The 26,079-nt window shown below is 38.8% G+C and overlaps 3 protein-coding genes across 3 annotated transcripts; all 3 read left to right on the plus strand.

The window, feature by feature from the left end:
- The first annotated feature begins 202 nt into the window (after positions 1 to 202).
- LOC116600152 (olfactory receptor 52H1-like) lies at positions 203 to 1,153 on the plus strand. Its single transcript, XM_032360275.1, has one exon. The coding sequence runs from the start codon at positions 203 to 205 to the stop codon at positions 1,151 to 1,153; it is 951 nt and encodes a 316-aa protein (XP_032216166.1).
- A 10,814-nt stretch (positions 1,154 to 11,967) lies between these two features.
- On the plus strand, positions 11,968 to 12,918 carry LOC116598166 (olfactory receptor 52D1-like). Its single transcript, XM_032356505.1, has one exon. The coding sequence runs from the start codon at positions 11,968 to 11,970 to the stop codon at positions 12,916 to 12,918; it is 951 nt and encodes a 316-aa protein (XP_032212396.1).
- A 9,770-nt stretch (positions 12,919 to 22,688) lies between these two features.
- On the plus strand, positions 22,689 to 23,666 carry LOC116599804 (olfactory receptor 52E4-like). Its single transcript, XM_032359777.1, has one exon. The coding sequence runs from the start codon at positions 22,689 to 22,691 to the stop codon at positions 23,664 to 23,666; it is 978 nt and encodes a 325-aa protein (XP_032215668.1).
- Positions 23,667 to 26,079: the final 2,413 nt, after the last annotated feature.

Consider the following 26,079-nt stretch of genomic DNA (forward strand, 5'->3'; position numbering starts at 1 on the left):
TGTATTCTGACTGAAAATTGTAATGACAACTTTGTCAGGTATTTATTAGTAAAGAGAAGAGACAAGTGATAGTGTATCACTTTACAGAGCTGAAAGTGGGGGATAATATTGAAGAAGGCTTAGAGGGTTATCTGTAGATCACTGTAACAATAAGCCATGATATTTTTATTTTCAGTCTATGAGACATATCCAGTCCAAGACCATGGTGGCCTCATTCAACTTGAGCAGCTTCAATCTGGGCCCCTTCATCCTGCTGGGAATCCCAGGGCTGGAGGAGTTCCATGTCTGGATTGGGATTCTCTTCTTTATTATTTACCTTGGGGGTCTTGCAGGCAACAGTGTCCTTCTCTACCTTATTTCCATGGAGCGTAGCCTTCATGAGCCCATGTTCTTTTTCCTCTCCATGCTGGCTGCTACAGATATCATCCTGTCTAATACATGTGTACCCAAAACACTCAGCATCTTCTGGATAGGTCCTCAGAAAATCACCTTTCCTGCCTGTCTTACTCAGATGTTCTTTCTCCACTACAGCTTTGCCATGGATTCTGCCATTCTGCTGGCTATGGCATTTGATCGCTATGTTGCTATTTGCTTCCCCCTAAGATACACCACTATTCTCACCCGTCAGAGTATTACTAAGATTGTAATGGCTATTGTTGGCAGAAGCTTTTTGATCATCTTCCCATGTGTGTTCCTATTAAAGCGACTCCCTTTTTGCCGAACTTCCATCATACCACACACATACTGTGAGCACATAGGTGTTGCCCAACTCGCCTGTGCGGACATCTCCATCAACATCTGGTATGGCTTTGCTGTACCTATACTGACTGTTACATCAGACCTGATCTTTATTGGCATCTCCTACAGTCTCATCCTTCGTGCCATCTTTAACCTTCCATCCCAAGATGCCCGTCAGAAAGCTCTCAACACGTGTGGTTCTCATGTTTGTGTCATTCTTATGTTCTACACACCAGCCCTGTTCTCTGTTCTCACCCATCGTTTTGGTCACAAAATTCCGCACTCCTTCCATATACTGGCTGCCAACCTCTATGTAGCCATCCCTCCTGCACTCAATCCAATCATCTATGGGGTGAAGACCAAGCAGATTCGGGAAAAAATCATCCTACTCCTCTTCCCTAAAGGGAACCAGTGACATGAGACTGAGAGCTTGGGAAAGGAAACAGGTAACTATATTGACTTTGGAATGCATTTCATTTTTTTACAGCTAAAATATCTGTAATGGTGATTTAAATACATATGAAATCCTAAAAGTTCTCCATGTGCTGGAGGAATCTGTAAGATAAAGTAAGGAGGTAGATGTCAAGAAAGGCAATAAAATAAGTTGAAGAAGATATGTCCGCTTGAAAACATAGATCACATGGAAATTTCTATCTCATTTTGAGATAGATTTCCAAGATTTATGGGATAGAATATTGATTGTATATAATGTGGAAAAAATAGAATATAATTCTTAATTAACAGATTAAAAGAGATAACTAAGGGTCTAACAATTTGAGCTATCTTTGTTGCATACGTTCCAGATGAAAGATGGTAAAGCTAACAGCAAATGATTACCATCCTTAGGAATCATCCAGGAAGATTAATCATCGAAAAGCCTGGTTCTCAAACATAGATGAGTACCAAAATCACCTGGGGGATTTGGTAGAAATACGAAGTCCCAGGTTCTATCCTACTTCAATGGACCTCTCTGTTCTTTAACAGCTCTCTAGGTGATTCTGATACCTAAGAAATTCTGGATCCTTCCAAATCTGAAAAGTCCTAGTCCTTTGAAATACCCATATACTTGGTTCTTCTAGTAATTTCCTAACTTGGAAGTAAGATAGGTGTCTTTCATGCTCCCCATAATTGCCTCTTGCTTAGTATTAGTGATCCATCTTAAAATTCCATAACTGTAAATATCGTATCATCAAAATATATTATCAGTTGTCTATCTTATTATAGTCTTTGAAGGATTTCACTTCTGGCACAAAAAATTCTTCTCATGATGATTTTAATGAACGCAGAGATGACCCATTAATAACTTTGTGTTGTAGCCTCTAAAGAGAGCCATGGTACTATATTTCATCTCCCATGCTTTTCTGCAGTGTGAGCTTGCCATTCCCACGTTACAGTTGGAGTCTAATTCTACTTGTCTTGGATCTGGGTTAAACATAGGGGCTCCTTGGGGCGCCTGGGTGGCTCAGTGGGTTAAGCTGCTGCCTTCGGCTCGGGTCATGATCTCAGGGTCCTGGGATCGAGTCCCGCATCGGGCTCTCTGCTCGGCAGGGAGCCTGCTTTCTCCTCTCTCTCTCTCTCTGCCTGGCTCTCTGCCTACTTGTGATCTCTCTCTGTCAAATAAATAAATAAAATCTTTAAAAAAAAAAAAAAGTAGGGGCTCCTTGATAAACAGAATTCAGTGAAAGTGACATTCTGAGCCTTCTGAGGTTAGACCACAAAAATCTTTGCAGCTTCCATTTGGGTCTTTTGAAATGATTTATCTTGGTATGGTCTGTCTTAGAACCCAAATACTGAGCTACAAGTATCCCAAGCAAATGGGAAAGCCACGTCTAAATATTCTGGGCAACGACTCCAGTTGAGATCTCAGCCACCAGTCTGCAAAAACTACCAGTCATGTTGGTAAAATACCTTGAGACTTCAGGTATCTGTAGGCTCAGTTGGCATCTCTTGGTAATGTATGAGGGACTGAAAGAGAGAACTACTCAACCAATCGAACATTAGTCATAGAACCACATGAAGTAATAATTTACTGTTTTAAGCTAATAAACTTGGGAATGGTTTTATGCAGCAATAGATAAATGATGCAGAACTTGGGTGCTAGTATAGCAAAACCTAAAACATGTAGCATTAGCTTTGGCATAGACAGCAAGCAAAAACTGAGAAGGCCTAAAAGAAGCTGTTAATGGAGGCCAAAGACAGTGAGGAAATTGTTATTTGAGGCTGGAGAAAAAGGTATAGGTGCCATGTAGTTATCAGAAGTTTGAAAATACCATAACTTGGAAAGCAGAAAATAGGCCTAATTAATTGATGCATTTGGCCAAGGAGATCTTGAAGCTGACTACCGAAAATATCAACATTATTTTTATGCTACAGATGACAAGTACAGATAGATGTAAGCTAAAGTGAAATTTTTCAGTGTTTCAGCATAAATTGGAGTAAATGCAAAGGAGTCATGGCTGGCTAAAATCAAATGAAAAAGAAATCTTCCCCAAGCCTCTCCAAATGACAAAAGACTCTCAAATGGGAAAAATATGTCCTCATGGGATAATACCATTTCTAGGAGGAGACTATAAAATCCTTTGCTAAGAATAGAAAAATATTTAAGGGTATGCCTATTTAATTTTTTCAATTAGACAAGAAACTTGTAGGAATCTTAACGCTGTTTTCCCAGAGAACCATAACTTTTCAGGCAAAATCAGACAGGGGGCAAACTGGGAGATATTTGGGGGTACTTTTTTTGTCTAAAGGAATAAACCCTAAAGGATTCATAAATAACTACAGTTTTTATGAGAAAGTTACAGAGGTAAGCACCATCAGCTTTGACTAAAAGGGACTGTTAATGCAAAATGAAAAAAAGGCCTTTGGATCTCCAACTTCACTAGGCAGGAAGCAGGTGAAGAAAAATACTCAAGAGGTAAACACAGGGCATTACTTATAGAGCAGCAAAGATGACAGAGAGTATAAAGCCAATTGCCCACAGGTTAAATAAAAGCTATGGAAAATCATTCCCTGGGAGTAGGAGTAGGATTGGGTCCTTGTTAAGAAACCAGTAGTATTACCCTCCTCCTGGATTTTTAGAAACTATAATGGACTAGTGACTGTAATGTGACTCTCCCAATATTTTCATATGAGGATCAGTTGCAGCTCTCTATCTCAGCATCACCAGAGTGTGCTGGCTGTGTAGATGGCAGATTTTTTCTTATTTCTTGACTTCTTAGGTCTTCAGATTGAAAGGAACTGCGTTCAGGGATCTGCATACAGGGAACTGAACTGAAGGAGCACTATTCACAAATGCCCTGCTAAAGAAGTTGAGATCCTGGATTTTTGAACTAGTTGCATAATAGGAATGAGACCTTGGGAATCTTAGGGCAGAGGTGAACGTATTTTGTTTTTATTTTTGTTTTGTTTTGTGACTGTTTTTGTATGTAAAAGGAGATCTGTGCTATTATGGCCTAGGGTGCCCTGTTGCTGGTGATGAGTTTGAACAAACGGATGTGATAGATGTGACATTTCAGGATATCCAAGGGTGGGTTATAAGAACCCTTACATCTTCTTCATTGGTGTCCTTGGGTAGATATTTGCATTTTTGGACACTCTTCCCAGAACACAGCCACCATCCCATGAGAATCCCAGACTGCACGTAGAGTTTATGTGCTTAACAGCCTGGATGAGCTACTAGTTACCAGCTGGAAAGAACTGCATCAGTTGCTTAGAATGAACTGCATCTCCATCCACAATCTGACTGCAGCCTCAGGAGAGAAAGAGGGAGAAGGAGAGACCCCAAACAACTGCATGTGTGATCCCAGGAGATCTATAGAATCATGAAATAATAATAAATTGAATGAAACCACTACTTTTGGGGGTAGTTTGTTATGCCATAATAAATAATTGGAAGAACCTGACTCTCAGTACTCTGAATTTTTCTCTAAAGATCTTGACCATCCTACCTCAACTACTTCATTCCTTATAAACACCATAGAATGTGTGTTTCCACAAATTCACGCCAATTATAATAATCTGAATTTTAGGCATTCAGTTCCTGACCCATTACCATCTATTTTCACTCTCGTGAATCCCAGTTCAATAATCTCTCTACCTTTTCAATGCATTTATAATGAGTTGATCTTACTATCTTCTCACATTTCCCCATTCTTCTCCGTTTTCTCTCCTCTTTACCAGCCTTAATTTTATGATTCATTCTTAGAATTACTGTCGAATACAAATTATTTCTCTCCTTTCACCATCTTCTTGCAACACACCCACACCCAGAACCACACATACTTCACTGTGCTTTTCCAGTAATTGATTTCTAAATCTCACTTCTCACTCTATGTCTGCAGGTAGGGAGTAAAAATTGTAAATACGCTGACTCATGATATTTAAATTTAGCATTGCTGAACTAAGAATGTCTTTTTAGTTATAAAGAGACCACAGTAACTTGATAATGATAGGGAAACATAATTTCACTTAGACAACAGAAACAAATTGGGACTTCTCTGTGCAAGCTGGTATATATGCACCCAAGTTTTATAATTCATGGCAATCATATTACATTTCTCTATTTATTTTTGTACTCATTTTTATGGTTTTGTTTTGGGGTTATTGGGTTTTTGCCTCCCTCAGGCCCTAAGATCCCCCAGCAAGTAGCTGCTTCTTTGGGCCGTGTGAGTGGCTTGGGCAGTTTTCTGGCTCTATATGCTGTTTGGTCCTGCCAACATTCAATATCTGGAGTTAGGGCATCTCAGTGATATAGAACCTCTCAGGCCTTGCCTGGTCCCAGACAGAGCACCAAGCACCATCATCTGATTTAATTCTGCTAAGGATCCTCTGTATCAAGTGCTATTATCTTATTATTAATATAATATAATTAATATAATAATATTATTACAACATCCCCATTTTGTAGATGAAAAACTGAGGCTCAGAGAAGGTCTTACTTTGCCCAAATTCACACAGCTAGTAAATGGAGGACCTGGGATTTAACCCATACAATCCAGTCTCAAAATCCACATTCCCAATCACTAAACCTTAAGGCTTGGGAAAGGCCCAATTTGGGGAGTGGATTACATTTTAAATGCTATGCACTTGCTTACCCACCTTTACTAAATTTAGTTTCTTGAAAAAAAAAATTTCCTCACCACTGGTGTGTGTATACGTGGATCTCACTAGCTTTGCTTGGACATTGGGACTATCTACCTCCCAGTAACATAGCCCACCTTCCCCCCGCAAGTGGGTAACTTCCAGTCATTTCTGAAGACCCTCCGGCTGCCATCACTGGTGACTACAGATCCGCACCAGTCCAGAGCCATGACTGTCCCACTACCAATTAGTGAAATGTCCTTATTGCCTCAGTATCCATGCCTCTGTCCATGGCCTCCTGCAGCTCCTCTGCCCATTGCAATCTATTCAAAATTTCTCAGCTAGTAAATGTCAGACCTGGGATTCAAATCTATATCTCTTTCATTTTAATTTCTTTTATTTTATATAGAATATAAACTCTATATTATAGAGTTTATATATATTATATTATATAAACTCTATAATATAGAGTTTATATAAATATAGAATATAAATTCTAATATAGAGTATAAACTCTATGAGTTGCACTAGATTATGTATAAGTTTCTTTATACTTCTGAATTGCTTTCTAAAAATCTTGAACTAATTTACACACCAACTTGCATGAAAGGAGTCACAGAGAAATGTTAAATATAATTGTGCTCTGAATATGTACTTCTAGTTCAATACCATGAGTCAGATGTTTAGGGTTGGAATGAGGGAGGGAGGGGAGGGATAACTAAGATGTTTACAGTTCTATGAGATCTGCTTGGTGAGTACAGTTGAAGTGAATCTGAGTGCACTTTGTCCATACTTCCTTAGAAATCTATCTTCCCATGGCTCAGATATACCCTAGTCTTGGGTAGTTCCAGATGACAATCCAGTTCTGAGAGGAAATGCTATTGTAATTTGTAAGAGTCTCTCCCAACCCAATCATTTCCACTTCCAATTTTGCACCTTTCTTCTGTAGGTACTTAGATACTTGGCCTGAGTGAAGGAGAATATCGAGGTACAATTTAAAGGGCCACCATGGTATTACCATTACCTCAGTGTGTTATAGGAGAAGAATGTTGGATCTTTGGATCAGTAGCTTATTTTCTTACCTAATTAGACGAAGGAGAAAAGACAAATAATTACCCTAACAAAGTCATAAACTGTTAAAGGGAAATAAAGACTCCAGCTCAAGGTCAGTGTGGAGAAATTCAGATGAAGTAGAGTGGTGATTGTTTTCTTGTTTGAAAACAAGAGAACAATCTTGAGATTGTTTTCTTGAGGGCAGGTAATATGTGGTATTGAATTAGGAAGGAATTGAAAAGGAAGCCATGCAAAATCTAACTCAAGGTATATCTCTTCCCAGTCTATCCTCATCCTGTGTCACCTCCTTTCTTCCTAACTTCCCCCCCCCCCCGCCCCAACCATTTGACACAGTACGGCTACATGTTTTTGTTGTTGTTGTTGTTTGTTTGTTTGTTTGTTTGAGAGCTGGGCAGATATTAACTTACTATAGGATAGTGATTACATTTCTCCTGCTTGAAAAAATATCCATCCTTTATGAGAAGACTCTGATATGACTGGCTATATGTGCCAGTCTCCCCAGGGATCTTATTTGCAAATTCACCACTCCTTTTAACAGCTAGGACCTTTGTTGCTCTGAGCCACACTATAGCCTCCCTGGGTCAAAGAAGCCTTCAAAAGGTGGAGATAAATAAGACCAAATCATACATCCAGGAACTATGTTACTTGTGCTGGATCAAGATTTTTCCAGTATGGTTAACCACCAAAGCTGGGGTGAGTGTTAAATGGATGAAATGGACAAACAACATAAGGTTGAGGACAATTCTGTAAAGCCAGGAGGAGCAGTAGGGGAAAATACAGAAGGAAGACAATCATACAAAGTTATTGATGTCCTTGGTCACTTTGGAGGTCCTATCTGATTGCCCCCTGAGTCCATTATTAAAGGTATGGTTTCTTTAATTCCTCAGGTGTTTGCATAGCCTAATTGCCTATACTCCATCTTTTCTTTGTGCTTCAGTCCTTTATGTTGCTGTTAGAGATTTTAGTCTCTTGCTGTTTCCTTTGTGGGCTCAAGGCAAGCAATTCAGATAAATTTCTGGGGACAGCCTTTCTTAAATCAATGATGAATTCAGAATTTCTTAACAATAACTGCATTTTGTTCTCACTCATATCACCTTGGCAGGAGTGAATCTATTATCTATCTCTCATCTATCTATCTATCTGTCATCTATCTATCTATGATCTATTTATCATCTATCAATTAGAAAGTAATCTTGTGCTTGAGTACCTAAAATCCTCACAGTGCCTCCAGAAAGCCTAGGGGATCAGCAAACTCATCTGATTTCCAACCTCACCAGGGTCCAAGTACAGCTATCACCCAAATTTCAATCAAATTCTCTAATTCTTTCCAGTAATTTCACATGCAGGAATCTTAGAAGCCCACCAAACCAGGAATCTCTGCTTCAGTATCTCCAGCTTCTATTGTCTTTTTTGGGGCAAAACCAGATGACTGTCTTACTTAACAGCCTAATAGAAATTCTTCCTTTCACTCAAATAAGATACAAAATTTTCTTCATCTTTGCTGTCTCTTGGTGGCAGTACAGAACACGTCCATTCCTATTGTACTGAAGGATCCCAAATACCACAATTGTTTCTCTGTCCCAGAAGGAGACTGATGAGGGGAACACAATGACATCATCATATTGATGGGATTGGGGTCAGGGAGGAGCGATTCTTATCTCAGATCTCAGGAGAGTCCACCAAACCCAGTTAAACGAGAAGTGGTCTGGGATATCTCTGAAGATCTTAACTTAAAAGTGCATGAAATCACAGTGTCTTCACCCTTGGATTACAGACTCAAGAGAAGTCAATATGTCTTTCAACTTGAGGAACTAAATGACGTTTCTTCTTCTGACAGGCAAGTACACAGACCAATGAACTCTGAGATGTGCAAAAATATGAGAAATATCTGTATTATAACACATGCTTCTTAAATTATAGAAACTGTTTTATGATGTTTTCTGTGATTTTTCTCAATTCCCTGACAACCTTATGAAGTAAGAATTATCATCTGCATTTTATATTAGCAAACTGAGAACAGAGGGGAATAAGACAACTAACAAGTAACTGCAATCAGGCCAGATTTTGAACCCAAGCAGTCTCAATTCAGTCTCTGATCTCTTATTTTCCAGGCTACATAAAGAGGGTGACAATCACAGGAAGTGAGTTAACACAAGAGTTGTCTGAAGTATTTGAGGGAGACTCAGATTAGGACACTAAATTTTATTTCCCTTGTGAAGCTTTCTCAAATAAGAACGGCTTATATATCTTTTCTTCATAGCATACATCAGCATAGCATTTCCACATGTATATTGGAGATTATTTGATTAATTATGTCTTCTTGTTAGCAAGCCCAGTGTAACATGGATTATGCATATTCTTACTATTTAGCATGTACAACACATCTAGAAATGTGTCTGTACATAGTATGCTGTTAATAATGCACTTTTTGACAAAGTAATAAACTGAAAGAGCAACTTAAAAAACTTTAATATTAATATTAATAGAAATAGTAATATAAGTATTAATAGAAATATTAATTTCATAAAATTGGAAACCTGAGACACTGAAGAGGAATAGTGCTTGTCTGATGTAGATTGTTTATATATATAGACTTAAGGAAAGGAGAAATACTCTCAGAGTCAGAGGTCCGGACATTGAAAATGGGTGCCTCAAGAAAGCATAGAATTTCTGCCATTCGATTTGTACAAGCCTCTTCCAGATGACTGCTTCTCAGGATATCACATATGGGACCTAAGCATCATAAAATTATTGAACTATACACGCTTTGTAACTGATTTCCCAGATAGGTGAAAGATTATATTTCATTAATTTTTCTATTGTTTAGAAACCACAGGTATTCTCTGGATAGAATTAAAACAATTTATACTTTCCAAGATGGACATTGAAATGTTTATTGTTTATTATTTCATTATTTTATTATTATTATTATTATTAATTTATTGAAATGTTTATAGTTAGGAATTATGACACTGACTTCACCTACAAGGATCTCTCAAAGCAAGATGACTCCAGTGAAAGATGCCTCCCTCACTCTTTTCTGCTTGGCTGTTGTCATAATTTCAATCTATAGCTCAGTCACTCCCCCAAACCTTCCTTTACTTAAGTCACCTGTGAGCCCCTGGTCTGGGACTTTCTACTTCCCTTCCTATGGCATGCTTCAGTTGGAGACTTCGGGGCATGCTTCACTCACACACCTGTGAGGCTCGTGGCCTGGCCATTTATATCAAGGCTCATACTTTAAGGCAAATAAAACACACTAAGTCAGATATATCTTATAATCCAACTAAATCATGTGGCCAATCAAGAAAGCAGATAGAAATGTATTATATCCGTAGTTTAGATTAGACTACAAATGTATTGAAGAGCTAAATAGGAGCACATTCTAGAGTATATTGAGTGAAAAGAACATGATGAGGATCTGGTGAGAAAAAATCTTGTTTGAGCCAAAGAAACACAGTTTTTCAATTGTGATCACTTAAAAAAAGTCTGTTAAATTCATTTGTTGTGTTCAACCTTTTATCCATTTCCCAATTAAATGCTGTTTTTTGGTCTTATGTATATAAGGCATTAATGTCAATTGTAGAAAAAATGAGACTCAAATTTTGTAATGTATGTGAGATACACATACACTATGGGGCAGGAGACATACACATTCAGAAAGCAGTTTATATTTCCTAAGGGAGGTATGCTGAAGATGTAGGACTGTCTCACCACAGCAGCAGGGATCATAGAAGGGCCATGATCATAGAGGGGAACATAGTCATGTGGATTTTGAGTGACTGTTAAATAGTGGTTCGCCAGGTGACCAAGGGGAATAGTTATTCTGTGCCCCCAAAAGGCAGCATGTAAAAAAGCACACAGATGTGATAAAACGTGATTTTGGACATTTCAAAAACACTTAGATATGGCTGGAACATGAAGTATGTGGTGGAGTAGGATTGTAAACAATCTAAGGTAGATGAGGAAGAGCAAAAGCAAGAGATTTGCATGCCATATCAAGATCCTAGCAAGATGGCTGAATAATATTCCATTGTCTATGTGTACCACAACTTCTTTATCCATTCATCTGTTGAAGGGGGAGAAATCAGAGAGGGATACAAACCGTGAGAGACTATGGACTCTGGCAAACAAACTGAGGGTTTCAGAGGGGAGGGGGTGGGGAGAGAGGGTAATAGGGTGATGGGTATTAAGGAGGGCATGTGTTGTGATGAGCATTGGGTGTTATATGCAACTAATGAATCATTGAACATGATATCAAAAACTAAGGATGTACTATAAGTGGGTTACTGAAGTTAATAAAGAAAAAAAAAAAAAGATCCTAGGAGGAAATGGAGCTCACAGTTACATTAGGAACATTCAGGGCCGTGTAATACAGAAACCATTTTCTGTATTAGGTAAGGGTAGGATTGATAAGGGGAGGGAAGTCACTAGTGTTTGTGAAGTTCCTGGATTAGTGACAGCAGGCACTGTTGTCATCCCTTGGACTGAGGGAACAAGAGGAAGACATGGTTATAAGAAGAAACCAAGGCCAGAGAAGGATATTTATAGAGATAAAACCAGCTTGCAGCAATCCTTTGGGGAGGGAGTTGAAGGAATAAATCCCTCACCTGCCTTTAATCCTCTGTTGGTGTTTCTTATGGTCAATGCCAATCAGAAGTGAGAGAGCAAGAGAATCTGGACTGGACTATTTCCAATGTCCCAGGAACTAGAACATAATGGGAAGTGGTGGAGTGTAGACAAGAGGAGGTCAATACAAAGGATTCTGAGTAGCATACAATAAGAAAGGTTATATTTGTGTTATTGTTAATGAATTTCACATGATAAAATATTTCCTAGCAATGTAGAGTCTTCACTGAAAGATGGAAAACCTAGAAATAGGCATATTAGTTACAAAGCTATTTTAATACCCCAGGCAAGAAATGAGGAAAGCATGAATTGGAGTAGAACTGCTGGGAATGAAAGAGAGGCAAGAAACTGAATGGTTATGTGGGAGGAATAAGTGACATCTAGGATGATCCATTTCATTTTCTAACCACTTTCAGGAAGACAAAGCCGTGTGTTCTCTTCATCATTATGCTTTCTGCATTGGTCACCAATGACACTGCCTTCCATCCTTCCACATTTATTCTACTTGGAATCCCTGGGATGCAAGACCAGCACACGTGGGCTGCCATCCCCTTCTGCTCCATGTATATTCTTGCTCTCATTGGCAATGGCACCATCATCTATATCATCATGACAGATAGAACTCTGCATGAGCCAATGTACCTCTTCCTGTGCCTACTTTCTATCACTGACCTGATTCTCTGTTCCACCACGTTGCCCAAAATGCTAACAATATTCTGGCTTAGGTCCCACATAATTTCCTACCATGGCTGTCTCACGCAGATGTTTTTTGTTCACACTGTCTTTGCCACAGAGTCAGCTGTTCTACTGGCCATGGCTTTTGACCGCTATGTGGCTATCTGCAGACCGCTTCATTACACATCCATCCTCAATGCCGCAGTGATTGGGAAGATTGGTCTGGCATGTGTGGTCCGTGCCCTCCTCTTTGTTTTTCCCTTTGTCATCCTCATCGAACGCTTGCCCTTCTGTGGACATCACATCATCCCCCACACCTATTGTGAGCACATGGGCATTGCCAAGCTGGCTTGTGCCAGCATCAAGCCTAACACCATTTATGGTCTCACGGTGGCACTTTCAGTCACTGGCATGGATGTGGTCCTCATTGCCACCTCCTATGGCTTGATCCTGAAGGCTGTGCTGCGCCTGCCCTCCAAGGATGCCCAATTCCGAGCATTTAGCACTTGTGGAGCCCACATCTGTGTGATTCTTATTTTCTACGTACCTGCCTTTTTTTCCTTTTTCACCCACCGCTTTGGCCACCAAGTACCTCCTCACATCCACATTGTACTTGCAAATCTCTATCTCCTTGTGCCTCCTGTTCTCAACCCCCTGGTCTATGGCATTAATACCAAACAGATCCGCCTGAGAATATTTGGCTTTTTTATGGGAAGGAGGTAGCTAGACTCTCTGTGTACCCGAAGGATTAATGGGAAAAATTACAATTAATCTGTCACCTTCCTTGAGCTAGAGATTTCGGTGTCTGGTAATTCTTGCAAGCCAGTATCACGTATTATCTGAAAGAGTTTGAAGTGTTTAGAACAACACATTTATACTTGCTGAATCTGCAGAATACTATTTTCCTGTTAGGCTATTATGTGGCTCATCATGTGGCTGTAGGTTTTGAATCTTTGTAGGAAAACATCAGGAGGCATGGTAGTAGTACTTTTGACAGTAAGAACCAGTAAGTTACTCTATTTTCAGAAAACCCAGCCCTGGAAAGAGGAAAAGGGATCAAAAAAGATTTACTCACGTATAGCTTCAAGAAATTGAGAATGGCACATACACATCCACACTGATTGATTGTCTGCCAGAACTTTCTTAGACCAAGACTGTTTGCAGTAACAGTGTCAACCTTAGACAAAAGCTGGGCTGAGGCAGCCCAGGATCTTCTGGATCTGGCATTAGATTTAAACAGATGGAGAACGATGACTGCTAATCAACTCTTTGTAAGAAGTTTGGAAGCACATGTATCAGTGGGAAAGCCATAACTCAAGTTTCTCAAAGAATTGTTCCAAAAAATGACACTGTGAGCTAATATAGTCACTTCGTTTCTGATGAGCTTTGTATTTTTGCCCGATATTCTCTGAGCGATGAACTTTACATGTAAATGATTTTGTGGGCCCTGATGGAGGTAGTCTGACCTTTTGTTTGCCTCATTTAGTCAACACCCTGGGTATATACAAAATACCAGGACATAGAGTTTTCTGCTAGAGCTAGCCAGGGTAACCTAGGTTAGTCAGAGTTAACAAGTAGCTTTCTCCAAAGAGCTGGCCCTCATGATTTAGCACAGGCTTGCCTTCCATAGGAGCTGGGGTATTTATCTTTGGATACCTTGAAAGAGATAAAAGCAGATAACCAGTTTATCCTCATACACAATACATCTGTCTTCTCCTAAGCCACTTTTTCACTGTATATTGTCTTTGATCAGAAACTCTCCATCTTCTAAGGCATTTGTACCACTTTTCAACTTCAGTATCCATGTCTTTCTTTTTCTAAGATCTGAGATTCAACTTATATAGACTTGACTTAATTTCTAATGTGATGTTTGAAGCATAGGGTCATCTAAGAAGATTTTTATTGTGCTATTATGAAATATATCACATAAAACCTGCCTTTCAAACCAGTACGTTATATAGCCATCAGCACTATGTGTTTCCAAACATTTTGTCACATAAATAGTAACTTTATAACCATTATGCATAACTCCACATTCTGACATCTGCCCAGTCTTTGGGCATCGCTAATTTACTAAGAACAACAGCAACAAGCCTTTTGCAAGAACTTTAGAAAGACTGCTTATTTATTTACCCTTTTAGTTGAACATTCATTCAAAAGTATATATTGAAGATCCACCATGTAATAGGTACAGTAGGCACTGAATTTCACAGGTGGATAAGACACAGTGTGTGACTTCAGGAAATTTGCACTCTAAGGAGAGAGGAAGTAAAGTAATACAGCAGAATATGGCATTTACAGTGACAAGGTATAACAGATCCTATTAAAGAAGAAAGTATACACATGTTAAGATAATTCTATTTTTTTTCTTACAATGAAATAATTATTAATTTATGATCCATCCTAAAACTAGGTTCTCTTGCCATTGGGCTGAGGCAATGGTCTGACCTGTTTCTTGGTTTTAATCTTCTCATGGTTCCCATGCCAAATAACTTAGCCATCTCTAAAAATTATATTAAAAAGTAATTGCAATAATGTGCTTCCTATATTTTGGGGAAAAGACAATTAAGTAACTGTGATAACTATCTCCCTGTTAAAAATTACTAAAACAAATTTAAGACTGGGTAAAATACACAAAATTATGATAATATGGAAGATGAATAGTAAAGCAAATTAATAAAAGAGAACAGAGATCTCAAAAATTAACTTAGTTTGTTTTCTTTCTAGAGGCTGGACATTGTATCATCATCTGATAATAAGAAAATTTGGGGTAAGCTCTTGCCCTCAAAAGATTATCTGCTTCTGGAAAATTCTCAAGGTTCCAATATGTGGATGCCTTAACAATTTTCCTTAGAAAAGAGATATTGTTTGCTGGAAGCATGTATTCAAAGATCAATTCCTCGGAGCCTCACTGCTGTCCTGGTTATTTACAATACCTGAGAAGTCTTCTCTAGTGAGGATCAGGGCAATCTTTTTTTGATGATGTTTCCAAAGTATCCCGTCTCTTCTTTTAAGATTGTACGGTAGAGGGTAAATAGGTGGCTGGTGGGGGAAGGCAGGCCTTATTTGTAAACTTAGTTTTAAGTTTATCATCTTAATTAACATTATCAAAGTGGAAGAAAATGGAATTCCCAACTGATACATAACACACAATTAACTTTTAAGGATTTTTAATCTGTGATTACCCTTTTAGTATCACATAAGTATCCTATTAGTAAGAATGAATTATGGACTGTAAAGACATTACTAAATCTTCAAGGTTCTTGTTTATTCCATTATGTATGTTACCAATACATTTTTAATATCTTTAAATGTAAAAATGAATATGTTTTGTCTAATCTAAAAAGTGAACAATCATCATAAAGTTTATCTTACATGGATAATGAGAGACCTCTCACAATAGAATTACAATTTGTAGAATGTAAAACCATAAGAGATTCTTAACTATAGGGAACTAACTGAGGGTTGCTGGAAGGGGAGTAGGGGGGACATGGGGTAACTGAGTGATGGGCATTATGGAGAGCACTGGCTGTTACATGCAACCAATGAATCACTAACTTCTACTCCTGAACACATAATACACTATATGTGAACTAAACTGAATATAAAGTTTAAAAAAATTTAAAAAGAGAAAGCAAAACAAACCTAATTATTTTTATTATGCTTTTTTTTTAGAAAATTATGCAAGCAAATCTTTGTGATAAGTAATGGTCATTTAGACAGCTCAAAGATAGTTTAAGTATCAAGACATCTTACCATTTTTCTTATTTTGAAATCAGGGCCTTCCTTTGGGAAATATAAAGTCAAGGAAAATTATCAGAGAAGACAAGATATGAATATAAGATATAAATGACAAAAGGCAATAAATAAAGGTAATATACTGAGAACACAAATCCATAAGAAACTTGCTTATTAAAACCTTTACTATATTTTAAAAAAATGAACTTTTGATGAAGCAATTTAAAGGTAAAAGAGAAAATGTTTAAAGATCTATATTTTTTAACAGTTGTATTCTTTTCTTCATAATTTATAGATTTTAAAATTATTTTTAACATATATTTGTATCAATATAGTTAGAATTACAGAAATATAAATATATTTTTAAATACACAAACATAAAATCATAAGTTTAAAGCTATGAAACTAAGTTTAAAAGCATAACCAATGATATCAAGGTAATAAATAATGTATACATTATATAGAATTTATAATGTTAATACATTATAGCTATTTTCTAAATAGAAAAAATAGGTTAATTATCTATTATATAAATTAGAATTCTCTGGAAAAATAATCTTAGAGTGGGCACAAACCAAAAGAACAATTTTGGGAATCAATTAATTCTCAAACTTTTTTAAAAGAGAGGAAGAAACAGAAGGAATAAAAAGGGAAAGAGAAAGAGCCAGAGAGAAAGAGAGAAAGAGAAAAAGTAGGAAAGGAGGTGGAAAGAGAGGAGGAAAGAGGGTATCAGCCACAGATTAACAATGGAAAAATGTTACACTTACATGTTGGAGCAGACAGAGAGTAAGAGATATGTTAGAAATCCTACCACTTTAAATTATTTTCAGGACCATGTCAGTTATTCTTCTCCAGTCACAGTTTTGGATCTTCTGACTCTACCCAGAATGCAGGAACTTAACAGGTAGAACCTCTTCAATAGGCTTTTTCCTTTTTGGTGTGACTCAGGAAGATAACAGGAAGGAGACTTCTGAATCTATTATATGATTACAACTCTACTCATTCCAGTTAAAGAAAGCAGATGATTAGCTACATTATTTACTTTTTGATTTAGGTGTCTCAAAAATGAAAAATCTTGTGCACATCAAAATTTCTTCCAAAAACTAACCTTTGGACAGCTTATATTAGAGCACAAAATTTTCTATTACTCAGGTTTTCCAGGGAAACCAGACCAATAGGAGATAGACAGATGATAGGTGATTACAGAGATAGATAGAAACATAGATAAGTCAGTAGATGGATGGGAACATGATAGATAAACAGACAGATAAAAGAGGAGATTTCTATGTGGGATCAGTTATGTACTAGGTAAAATGGACATTGAAATTCACAGGTGAATATGGCACAGTATATGACTTCAGGAAACTCATGCAGTAAGGAAAGAAGTTAAAAAAAAAAAGGCTCATACAATTTTAGAGTCTGTGAAGTCCCACAATCTGCTGTCTGTAAAGTGGAGTCCTGGGAAAGCCAGTGGTATAATTCAGTCTGAGACTAAAGGCTTGAAAACTAAGGAGCTGATAGTGTGAGGCTCAGTAGGAGACCTGAGGCCTGAGAAGCAAGAATGCTGATGTTCAAGGGAAAAGATGGATGTTCCAGTTCAAACAAAGAAAGCAAGTTCAACTTTTCTCTCCCTTTTAGTTCTATTTAGGCCCTCAGTGGATTGGACGGTGCCTGGCCACATTAGTGACTACTATTATTACTTAGTCCACTGGTTTAAATGCTAATCTCACCCCCACCTCCAGAATGCTCCCAGAGACACACCCACAAATAATGTTGTATTAACATTTTAGGCCAGTTAAATTGACACATAGAATTAACCATCATACATCTCTTAGCTCAGTTAAGTTGACACATAGAGTTAACCATCAGAAATTCTTATTGGGTTTGCAATTTTGCCTGTGCTACATTATTTTTAAAAAGAATCAGAAATATGAACCCCTTATTGGATATACCACTTGCAAATATCTTCTCCTATCCAGTAGGCTGCCTTTTCATTTTGTTGATGGTTTCCTTTGCGGTGCAAAATATTTTGGATTGATATAATCCCACTTGTTTATTTTTGCATTTGTTTCCCTTGTCTGGAGGACATATCTAGAAACATGTTTCTACTGATCTTGTCAGAAAAATTACTGCCTATGTTTTCTTCTAGTAGTTTTATGGTTTCAGGTCTCATATTTAGGTCTTTAATCCATCTTAAGTTTATTTTGTGTAGAGTGGAAGAGGATGGTCCAGTTTCTTTTTTGGTTTTGTTTTGTTTGTTTTTTGCATGCAGCACCATTTGTTGAAGAGATTGTCTTTACCTCATTGCAAATTCCTTTTTTTTTCTTTTTTTTCTCATTGCAAATTCTTGCCTCCATTGTTTTAGATTAGTTGACCATATAAGCATGGGTTTATTTCTGGACTCTGCATTATATTCTATTAATCTGTGTATCTATTTCTTTTTTCTTTTTGCCAGTACCATAGTGTTTTGATTACTATAGCTTTGTAACATATCTTGAAATCTGGGATTGTGATTCCTTCGGCTTTGTTCTTTTTCAAGATTGCTTTGGCTATGCAGGGTCTTCTGTGGTTCCATAAACATTTAAGGATTATTTTTTCTAAATTTGTGACAGATGGCATTGGTATTTTGACAGAGATTACATTAAATCTGTAGATTGTTTTGGGCAGTATGGACATTTTAACAATATGAATTCTTCTAATCCATGAGCATGGAATATTTTTCCATTTGTTTGTGTCATCTTTAATTTCTTTCATCAATTTTTTATAGTTTTCAGAGTCTAGGTCTTTCACGTCTTTGGTTATGTAAAGAACTTCGACAGCTCAACACCAAAAACCAAATCATTCAATTAAAATAAGCAAAGCCCCTTGAGTAGACATTTTACTAAAAAAGACATACAGATAGCCAGCAGATCCACAAAAAAATGTTCACCATAACTCATCATTGGGGAAATGCAAATCAAAACTACAATGAAATATTGCCTCACACTTGTCAGAATGGCTAAAATGAACACTAAGCAAACAAATAAAAACAAACAAAAAACAAAACCACAAGAAATATCAAGCACTGGTCAGGATGTGAACGAAAAGGAAACCTCTTGCCCTATTGGTGAGAATGCAAATTGGTACAGCAATGTGGAAAAGAGGATGGATGTTCCTCAAAAAACTAAAAATAGAAGTACAGTACAATCCAGTAATTCCACTACTGGGTAGTTACCCTCTCCCCACCTTCAAAAAAAAAAAAAAAATCCCCACGCTAATTCAGAAAAAGAAAGATAGTAATTCCACAACTGGATATTTATCCCCCAAGAAACAAAAAGGCTAATTTGAAAATGTTCATTGCAACATTATTCGTCATTGGGAGAAGAGTTTTTTATCTTAGTCAAAATACGGAAACAACACAAGTATCCCTGCATAGATGAATGGATAAAGAATAGTGTATATTCTTTGCACATATATGTATATGTAATGAAATATTACTCAGCCATTAAAAAAGAATGAAAGCCTGCCATTTCTAACTACATGAATGGACCTAGAGGGTATTACGCTAAGTGAAATAAGGCAATCAGAAAAAGACAAATACCATATGATATTACTCATATGTGGAATTTAAGAAACAAAACAATAGAGAGACAAATGAAAGAACAGTCTTTTAAATACAGAGAACCAACTGGTGGTTACCAGAGGGGAGGTCCATGGGGGGATAGGTGAAATAAAAAGACTAAGTCATTGAAATTGGATTGGCCCTGATTTATGAATTCATTGAAGAAGAAGGCATAACCTTTTGGTAGCTGTGTTTTTGTTCTTCATGAACACATGAAAACAAACCATGTAGGATCTCATAAATCAGGATACATAATGAGTTCATGTTTAAAGAATTTATTTATGGGCTGTTCATTCCCTGATTCCTTTATTTGGCTCTTATTATCTGCCTGCTGTGTGATAAAATTGATGCTAATGATCAGGAGACAGTACCTGGGGAGAAACCGGGCCAAGGCTATTCTCCCTGAGTAGTGGGATTATCCAAAGAGCAAGCTTAAAACTTGAACTGAGAGGTCACAGATTTTGGGCAGTACTACCTCATTTGAGAGAACTTGGGGAAAGAAGCTAAAAGATAAGCTTCTTTAGAAGTTGTAGACAAGGAGTGTTCAGGATCATAAAGGTAAAACTAAGACAATAGGTAGGGCTAGAAAAAAAGGAGTCTTTCTGGTTACTACCTGTTATGATGATCCTTCAGCATCTCCCTGGGGCATAGAGGATTGAATGACAGAGCCCAGGATTTTGGTATGGTACGAGAACCAGCTTTCTGCAGGGGAAGCTGTGCAGATGTGTTTATGAGCAGATGTGTCACTGCTAGTCTATTTTTGTTTGTGATTCTCTTTGTTGATTGATATGTTGTGTCAGGCCCTTCATTCTGCTTCTCCTTCCCTAAGCCACTGCTTCCGTTGACACCTGCCTCAAGAACAAAGACTCCCTACAGGGAGGAAACAGAACTTGCACTATATCATTATTTAGAATCTGGCCCTCTGAGTCCCACTCCTGAAATGACTTTGCATGATTTTGACAATGTTTGGTGTTGGTTTGTGCATTCTGCAATGGACATGACAGAATTTTTTAAAAACTTTTTTTCTTTGAACTAATAATAAAGAAATATGGCCACATCTGGACTCAAAAGTTGATGTGATGTTGGAACACAAGAGGTGGGATTGCAGAAAATACCATGGGGCAGGGGGAGAGGAAATGTCCAAGGTAAAGCCATTGGCCAGGGAAATAAGATAGAGTAAGGGATCTGGAGGATGCTAAGGACAGATAGGACTAGAGCTACTAATAGCATTTTATCAGGTGTCCAACAACAGGGGCTGTGATACCTTCAGAAGCATGACTACTCCAGCCAAGGAGTAAGAAGCGAATGGGCTCCCACACCTACACAATTTGGGAAAGAGGGCTCTGGGGATACAACCTCCCAGGCCCTAATCTAGTTTCAGATTCAGTTTTAACTTTACCCTCTTTCTAGAGGCTCATCCATGACTGCCGAAGACTGCAACATATCCAGAACCCTAGGGTCAACCAGCCCCATCTCCTTGGGAGCTCAGGGAAAACTCCAGGGTCAAGTTTGCACATAATAGCTGTGGTTCCTGATTAGTGTGTGTTTGGGGAAGGAGGGAGTGGCAGAGAGCTAATTCTGGACACCCAGGGGATCTTCCCTTAGGTGACTTAAAGAACCACACTAGGGTTTCTGGGTGCCCAAGAGTTAGGAGTGTGGACATGCAGGGCCCTGAGTGTACTATCCAGGAGCCATATGGTTGTGCATGTGTGTATTGCTACAGTCAGCTCTCCACACTCAGACACATAAGTTTGAAGAAGTTGTGTGGGCCCGGCTTCCCATACTCTGCCTCACACTCAGGTGAGTGTTTTCCTGGTGTGGTGGGCTTCACAGTTGCATTTGAGCAGCCTAGTCTCAGGGTCCCAGAAGCTGCCACCTGCTCCCTTTGGTCCTCATTGATCAGTTGTCATGAGAGTCCCTGCAAGTACCTTATGTGCTGCAAATGTGGATCCTTCACGTCTTAGTGAGCATTTTGTTGTAAGCACTTAAGCTATCCTATTTCTGAAAAACTGTTTTATTGGCCTATCTCATCTTATGTTTATTGAGCATGGTAATAAATATTAGGGCATTTTGTAAGGTATGTCTATCCATTTTTTTTTCTTGTATTCTTCAAGTTCCCTTCTTCAAGTGTAGTCACATTCAAAAATTCACAAAATATATTTTCATGTACTTAATGACATACTTTAATGGGAACAATGATTAATAAAAATATTCCAAATGGAATCGATTCTCTAATTTCCCTTTCTGTATTTTCATTGTTAGTGTATAAGAAAGCAACTAATTTCTTTTTTTTTTAAAGCTTTTTTTTTTTTTTTTAGATTTTATTTATTTATCAGAGAGAGAGAGGGAGAGAGAGAAAGCACAGGCAGACAGAATGGCAGGCAGAGGCAGAGGGAGAAGCAGGCTCCCTGCTGAGCAAGGATCCCGATGTGGGACTCGATCCCAGGACGCTGGGATCATGAGCTGAGCCGAAGGCAGCTGCTTAACCAACTGAGCCACCCAGGCGTCCCAAAAGCAACTAATTTCTTTATATTGACTTTGTATCCGGCCACCTTACTGAACTGCTGCATGAGTTCTAGTAGTTTGGGGGTGGAGTCTTTTGGTTTTCTGTATAAAGTATCATGTCATCTGAGAAGAGAGAGAGTTTGACTTCTTCATTCTTAATTTGGATACCTTTTATTTCTCTTTGTTTTCTGATTGCTGTTGCTAGGACTTCTAATACTATGTTGAACAAGAGTGGTGAGAGTAGGCATCCTTGTCCTGTTTCTGATCTCAACGGGAAGGCTTTGAGCTTTTTCCCATTGAGGATGATATTTGCTGTGGGTTTTTCATAGATAGATTTTATGAAGTTCAGGAATGCTCCCTCCATCCATATACTTTGAAGTGTTTTAATCAGGAACGGATGCTGGATTTAGTCTGTGAGATATTAATGTTGGAAGACCACATTATTATTAATGGAATATTACAGTATGGTATATAATAAGTAATACAACATTTGGCTATGATGCGTAATATATATTGCCTTGATTTCAGAACAATTTTTGTGTATCTTAAAACTCCTTTTGCTTTCCACTTTGAAACCCTTTATGCTTTTAAGTTTGAGGCTCATGAAGGTTTTTATTGTTTTTCTCAGGAACTGCATGTGGGTGCCACCATGACCATTTGCAATGCCTCCCTGGGTCATCCTCCTTTCTTCATTCTCCAAGGCATCCCTGGGATGGAGGACAAACACAGATGGATCTCTATCCCCTTCTCTTCCATGTACTTTGTCACCATCCTTGGGAATTGCACCATCATCTTCATTATCTGCACAGAGCGCTCCCTGCACAAGCCCATGTTCCTGCTTCTCTGCATGCTGGCGCTTACTGACCTGGGCATGTCCACCACGACCATTCCCAAGGTGCTGTGCATCTTCTGGTTTGGCCAGAGTGAGATCAGCTATATGGGCTGCCTTGTCCAAATGTTCTTCATCCACTCTATATCTGCCTTGCAGTCTGCTATCTTGACGACCATGGCCTTTGACCGCTATGTGGCCATTTGTGAGCCCCTGCGCTATGCCACCATCCTTTCCAATAGTCGCATTGGGCTCATTGGCCTAGTGAGTTTAATGAGAGCCATCCTTTTCATTCTGCCCATGCCTGTCCTCCTCCAGAAGATGCCTTTTCATGCAAATCATGTCATCCCAACTACCTATTGTGAGCACATGGCTGTGGTGAAGATGGTGTGTGTGGACACCACAGTCAACCGGATATATGGTCTGGTGGTGGCCTTGGTGGTGGTTGTACTAGACATTTCAGCTATTGGCTCCTCTTATGTGCTTATCATTCGGGCTGTCCTGCGACTTTCTTCTAAAGAAGCCCACCACAAAGCAGTCAACACCTGCACCACACACATCTGTGTCATGTTGATCTCTTATACACCCTCACTCTTCTCTTTTCTCACTCACCGCTTTGGCAGGGGAATCCCACCCCATGTACACACCATTCTTGGAAACCTCTACTTCCTTGTACCTCCAATGCTCAATCCTATTATTTATTCAGTGAAAACCAAGGAGTTTCGTGACAAACTGACCAAATATGGCTGCTGGAAGAAGGAATCCATAAGTATTACCCATACCCAGAAGCCTGTTTGATCATCCAGCATTAGGGACTATGAGGAAAAAAATGTTTCTGAGCAAATTGGCAACTGGCAGAAATGTGTCATCATGTCTGATTAACTGCCAAAATCTTGAACAGAGAGGCTAAGTTACAGGAGACCTTCATACTCTCAGTAACTGCAAAGTAAGACTATCATCCCCTTTGATATAAAAGTAATGATGTAGTTTCTCCATAGTGGAATGGTAGTTTGGCAAATTATTTGTTTACAAAGCACTTTGAACAGAAACTCACACTGAGTGCATGTAAAGTAAGGTGGAGTGCTTCCTTCGCAGGTAACATAAACCAGACAATGACTTGCCTACCAACATGCCATACAAAGCCAAGGTCTGTTGGGTGTGAGTGTGCATTTGTATTTGAGTGGTTAGGAGGAAGTAAGATGTATGGATTGGGGACAGTGAGAAGGGACAAGGAAAGTACAAGATAGTATTAATAGTCACTATGATATTTTCTCTGCTGGCTGGCCTCAGCTGTGTCAAGACTGTGTCTTGTTTCCAAGAAGAACCAAGGAATATGCACAGGAGACATAATTTGTAAACTCAGACATTTCAGATGAAAGGAAATGAAAAGGGGAAGTTCCTGAGCTTAAAGGTTTAAAAGCATTTGACCTAATTTTGTACTTGTAAAAACTCCCAGAGTCATCTCTCCCACTCCTCTCAACTAATTCACTGTTTGGCAAGATTCTCTTACAAAGGGAACTTCTGAGAATGTCCTGTTACTGGTATTAGTTGTAAAAGTCCGTTTTATACTGGAACCCTTTGATTGCAAACATCTGCAAGGCAATTTCCATGGGCGTCTGGAAAGAAGGCCTGAACAAGTACTCATGGCAGCTGTGGAGCTCAGATCCTGGGCCCTGATGTGGGCATTCATTCCATTCAGAGGATATTCTTTCTTGCTCTAGAGAATTAATGTGGTTGTAATGGCAAGTATTAGAAGTTGCATGGATCTGGAAAGCAGAAAGCTTCTAGTGTGTCTAACATGTTGTAGAACTCATATATGAGGCAAAATTCAGTGAATAGGATGCCTACCCTTCATGCCATGTGGCCACTATTTGGATGGAAACTCTAACAATACTTCAACTGTGGGGCAATGGATGAAACTTCTTCAGAGAGTTGTGCTTGCTGTAAGAAATAGTAATAAACGATCCCGGTAGCCTGCACAGCTCAACAAGGATTGAGAAAGGTATGCTATTTCAGAACTTGAAATAAGGGGCACAACCTTCAGGACAGAAAAAGGATGATTGTGTAAGAAGTGCCATTTCTATGAATGGAAGAAACAGGAGCAGGGGCTGAGGAGCAGGGTTCTCCCTTTCTGAAAGGAGTACCAAGGTCAGACATGGAATCCTCTGTAAAATATAGACACAATTCAAACCAAAACAGAGCCCTGAGCACAAGGTTTTATGATTCACGATGTAACTGACAAATGAGTAGCGGGGAGTGAACAGGCCTGAGGCACTCACAATCTGAGGAGCTGTGTGATAGCATGAGCTTAGGTTTTGCGGAGATGTGAGAGTGATTTTCTTTCCATCTGATTTGAATGGATTTGGGGTATAGAAGGGAGTCCACCTGTGGTAAATATTTTCCCTTCTGGTTTTCGGTGAGTTAGTCTGTAAACAGGAGAAGACTTTCTTTGTTTTACTGAAGTTTGGGGCTAAAATTTTATTAAGTCTCAAACACGATACACTTGGGAGAACGTGTGGGGAATGCTGGCAGGAGCAGCTGGGAAAACTGGGGAACTAGAACAATCAGAGAAATCTCTGGAGGAAGCCTGTGTCTGCCATCCTCCCTGGGCTTTTTTCCTTCTTCACAAGTGTTATTAATCTGTGGTTGATTGTTTTTCCTGCAGGATGAGCTTGATTTCTCTCCTGTGGCCTTGCTGGAAATGTCCCAAAGGATGATATGGGACACAGTACTGATTCCCAACTCAAGGTTGGCCGCTTGCTGCTTGGAAAATCAATACCAGAGAGTCAAATGATGGTGGGGAAGGTTGCTTTTTCCGAAAGCCTGCAATTTGGGAAGGTGGAGGACTAATGTCTCCAAGACATCTTTCCTACCCAGGTGCAACCAGAAGGCTTTGGAAATGGTCGGGGGTGTCTGTGTAAGAGAAGGAAGTTATTCTCATGTGGATATCTGAACAGAGGCTCTGGTGTCCCTGGAAACTGTTTTTCAGTATAGTCAGGACATATCTCCTGGGAATGGTCTGTTCCTTGATTTCTCAAGGCTAGTGGTCTACAAATCTCAAAAGGAGTAAATTTGTTCCACTACAGAACAAGGCACCTATGTCAGCAAGCAAGGGATGTGTAAGCTTCCAGCTAGTTAACCTTCATACTGGTTGCAGTGTTGTTGTGTTGACAAACATGTTAACTGACTAGTTTACCCTTAACCCTATAGA

Source organism: Mustela erminea, chromosome 9 (assembly GCF_009829155.1).
Source record: "Mustela erminea isolate mMusErm1 chromosome 9, mMusErm1.Pri, whole genome shotgun sequence".
In the NCBI taxonomy this organism is placed as follows: domain Eukaryota; kingdom Metazoa; phylum Chordata; class Mammalia; order Carnivora; family Mustelidae; genus Mustela; species Mustela erminea.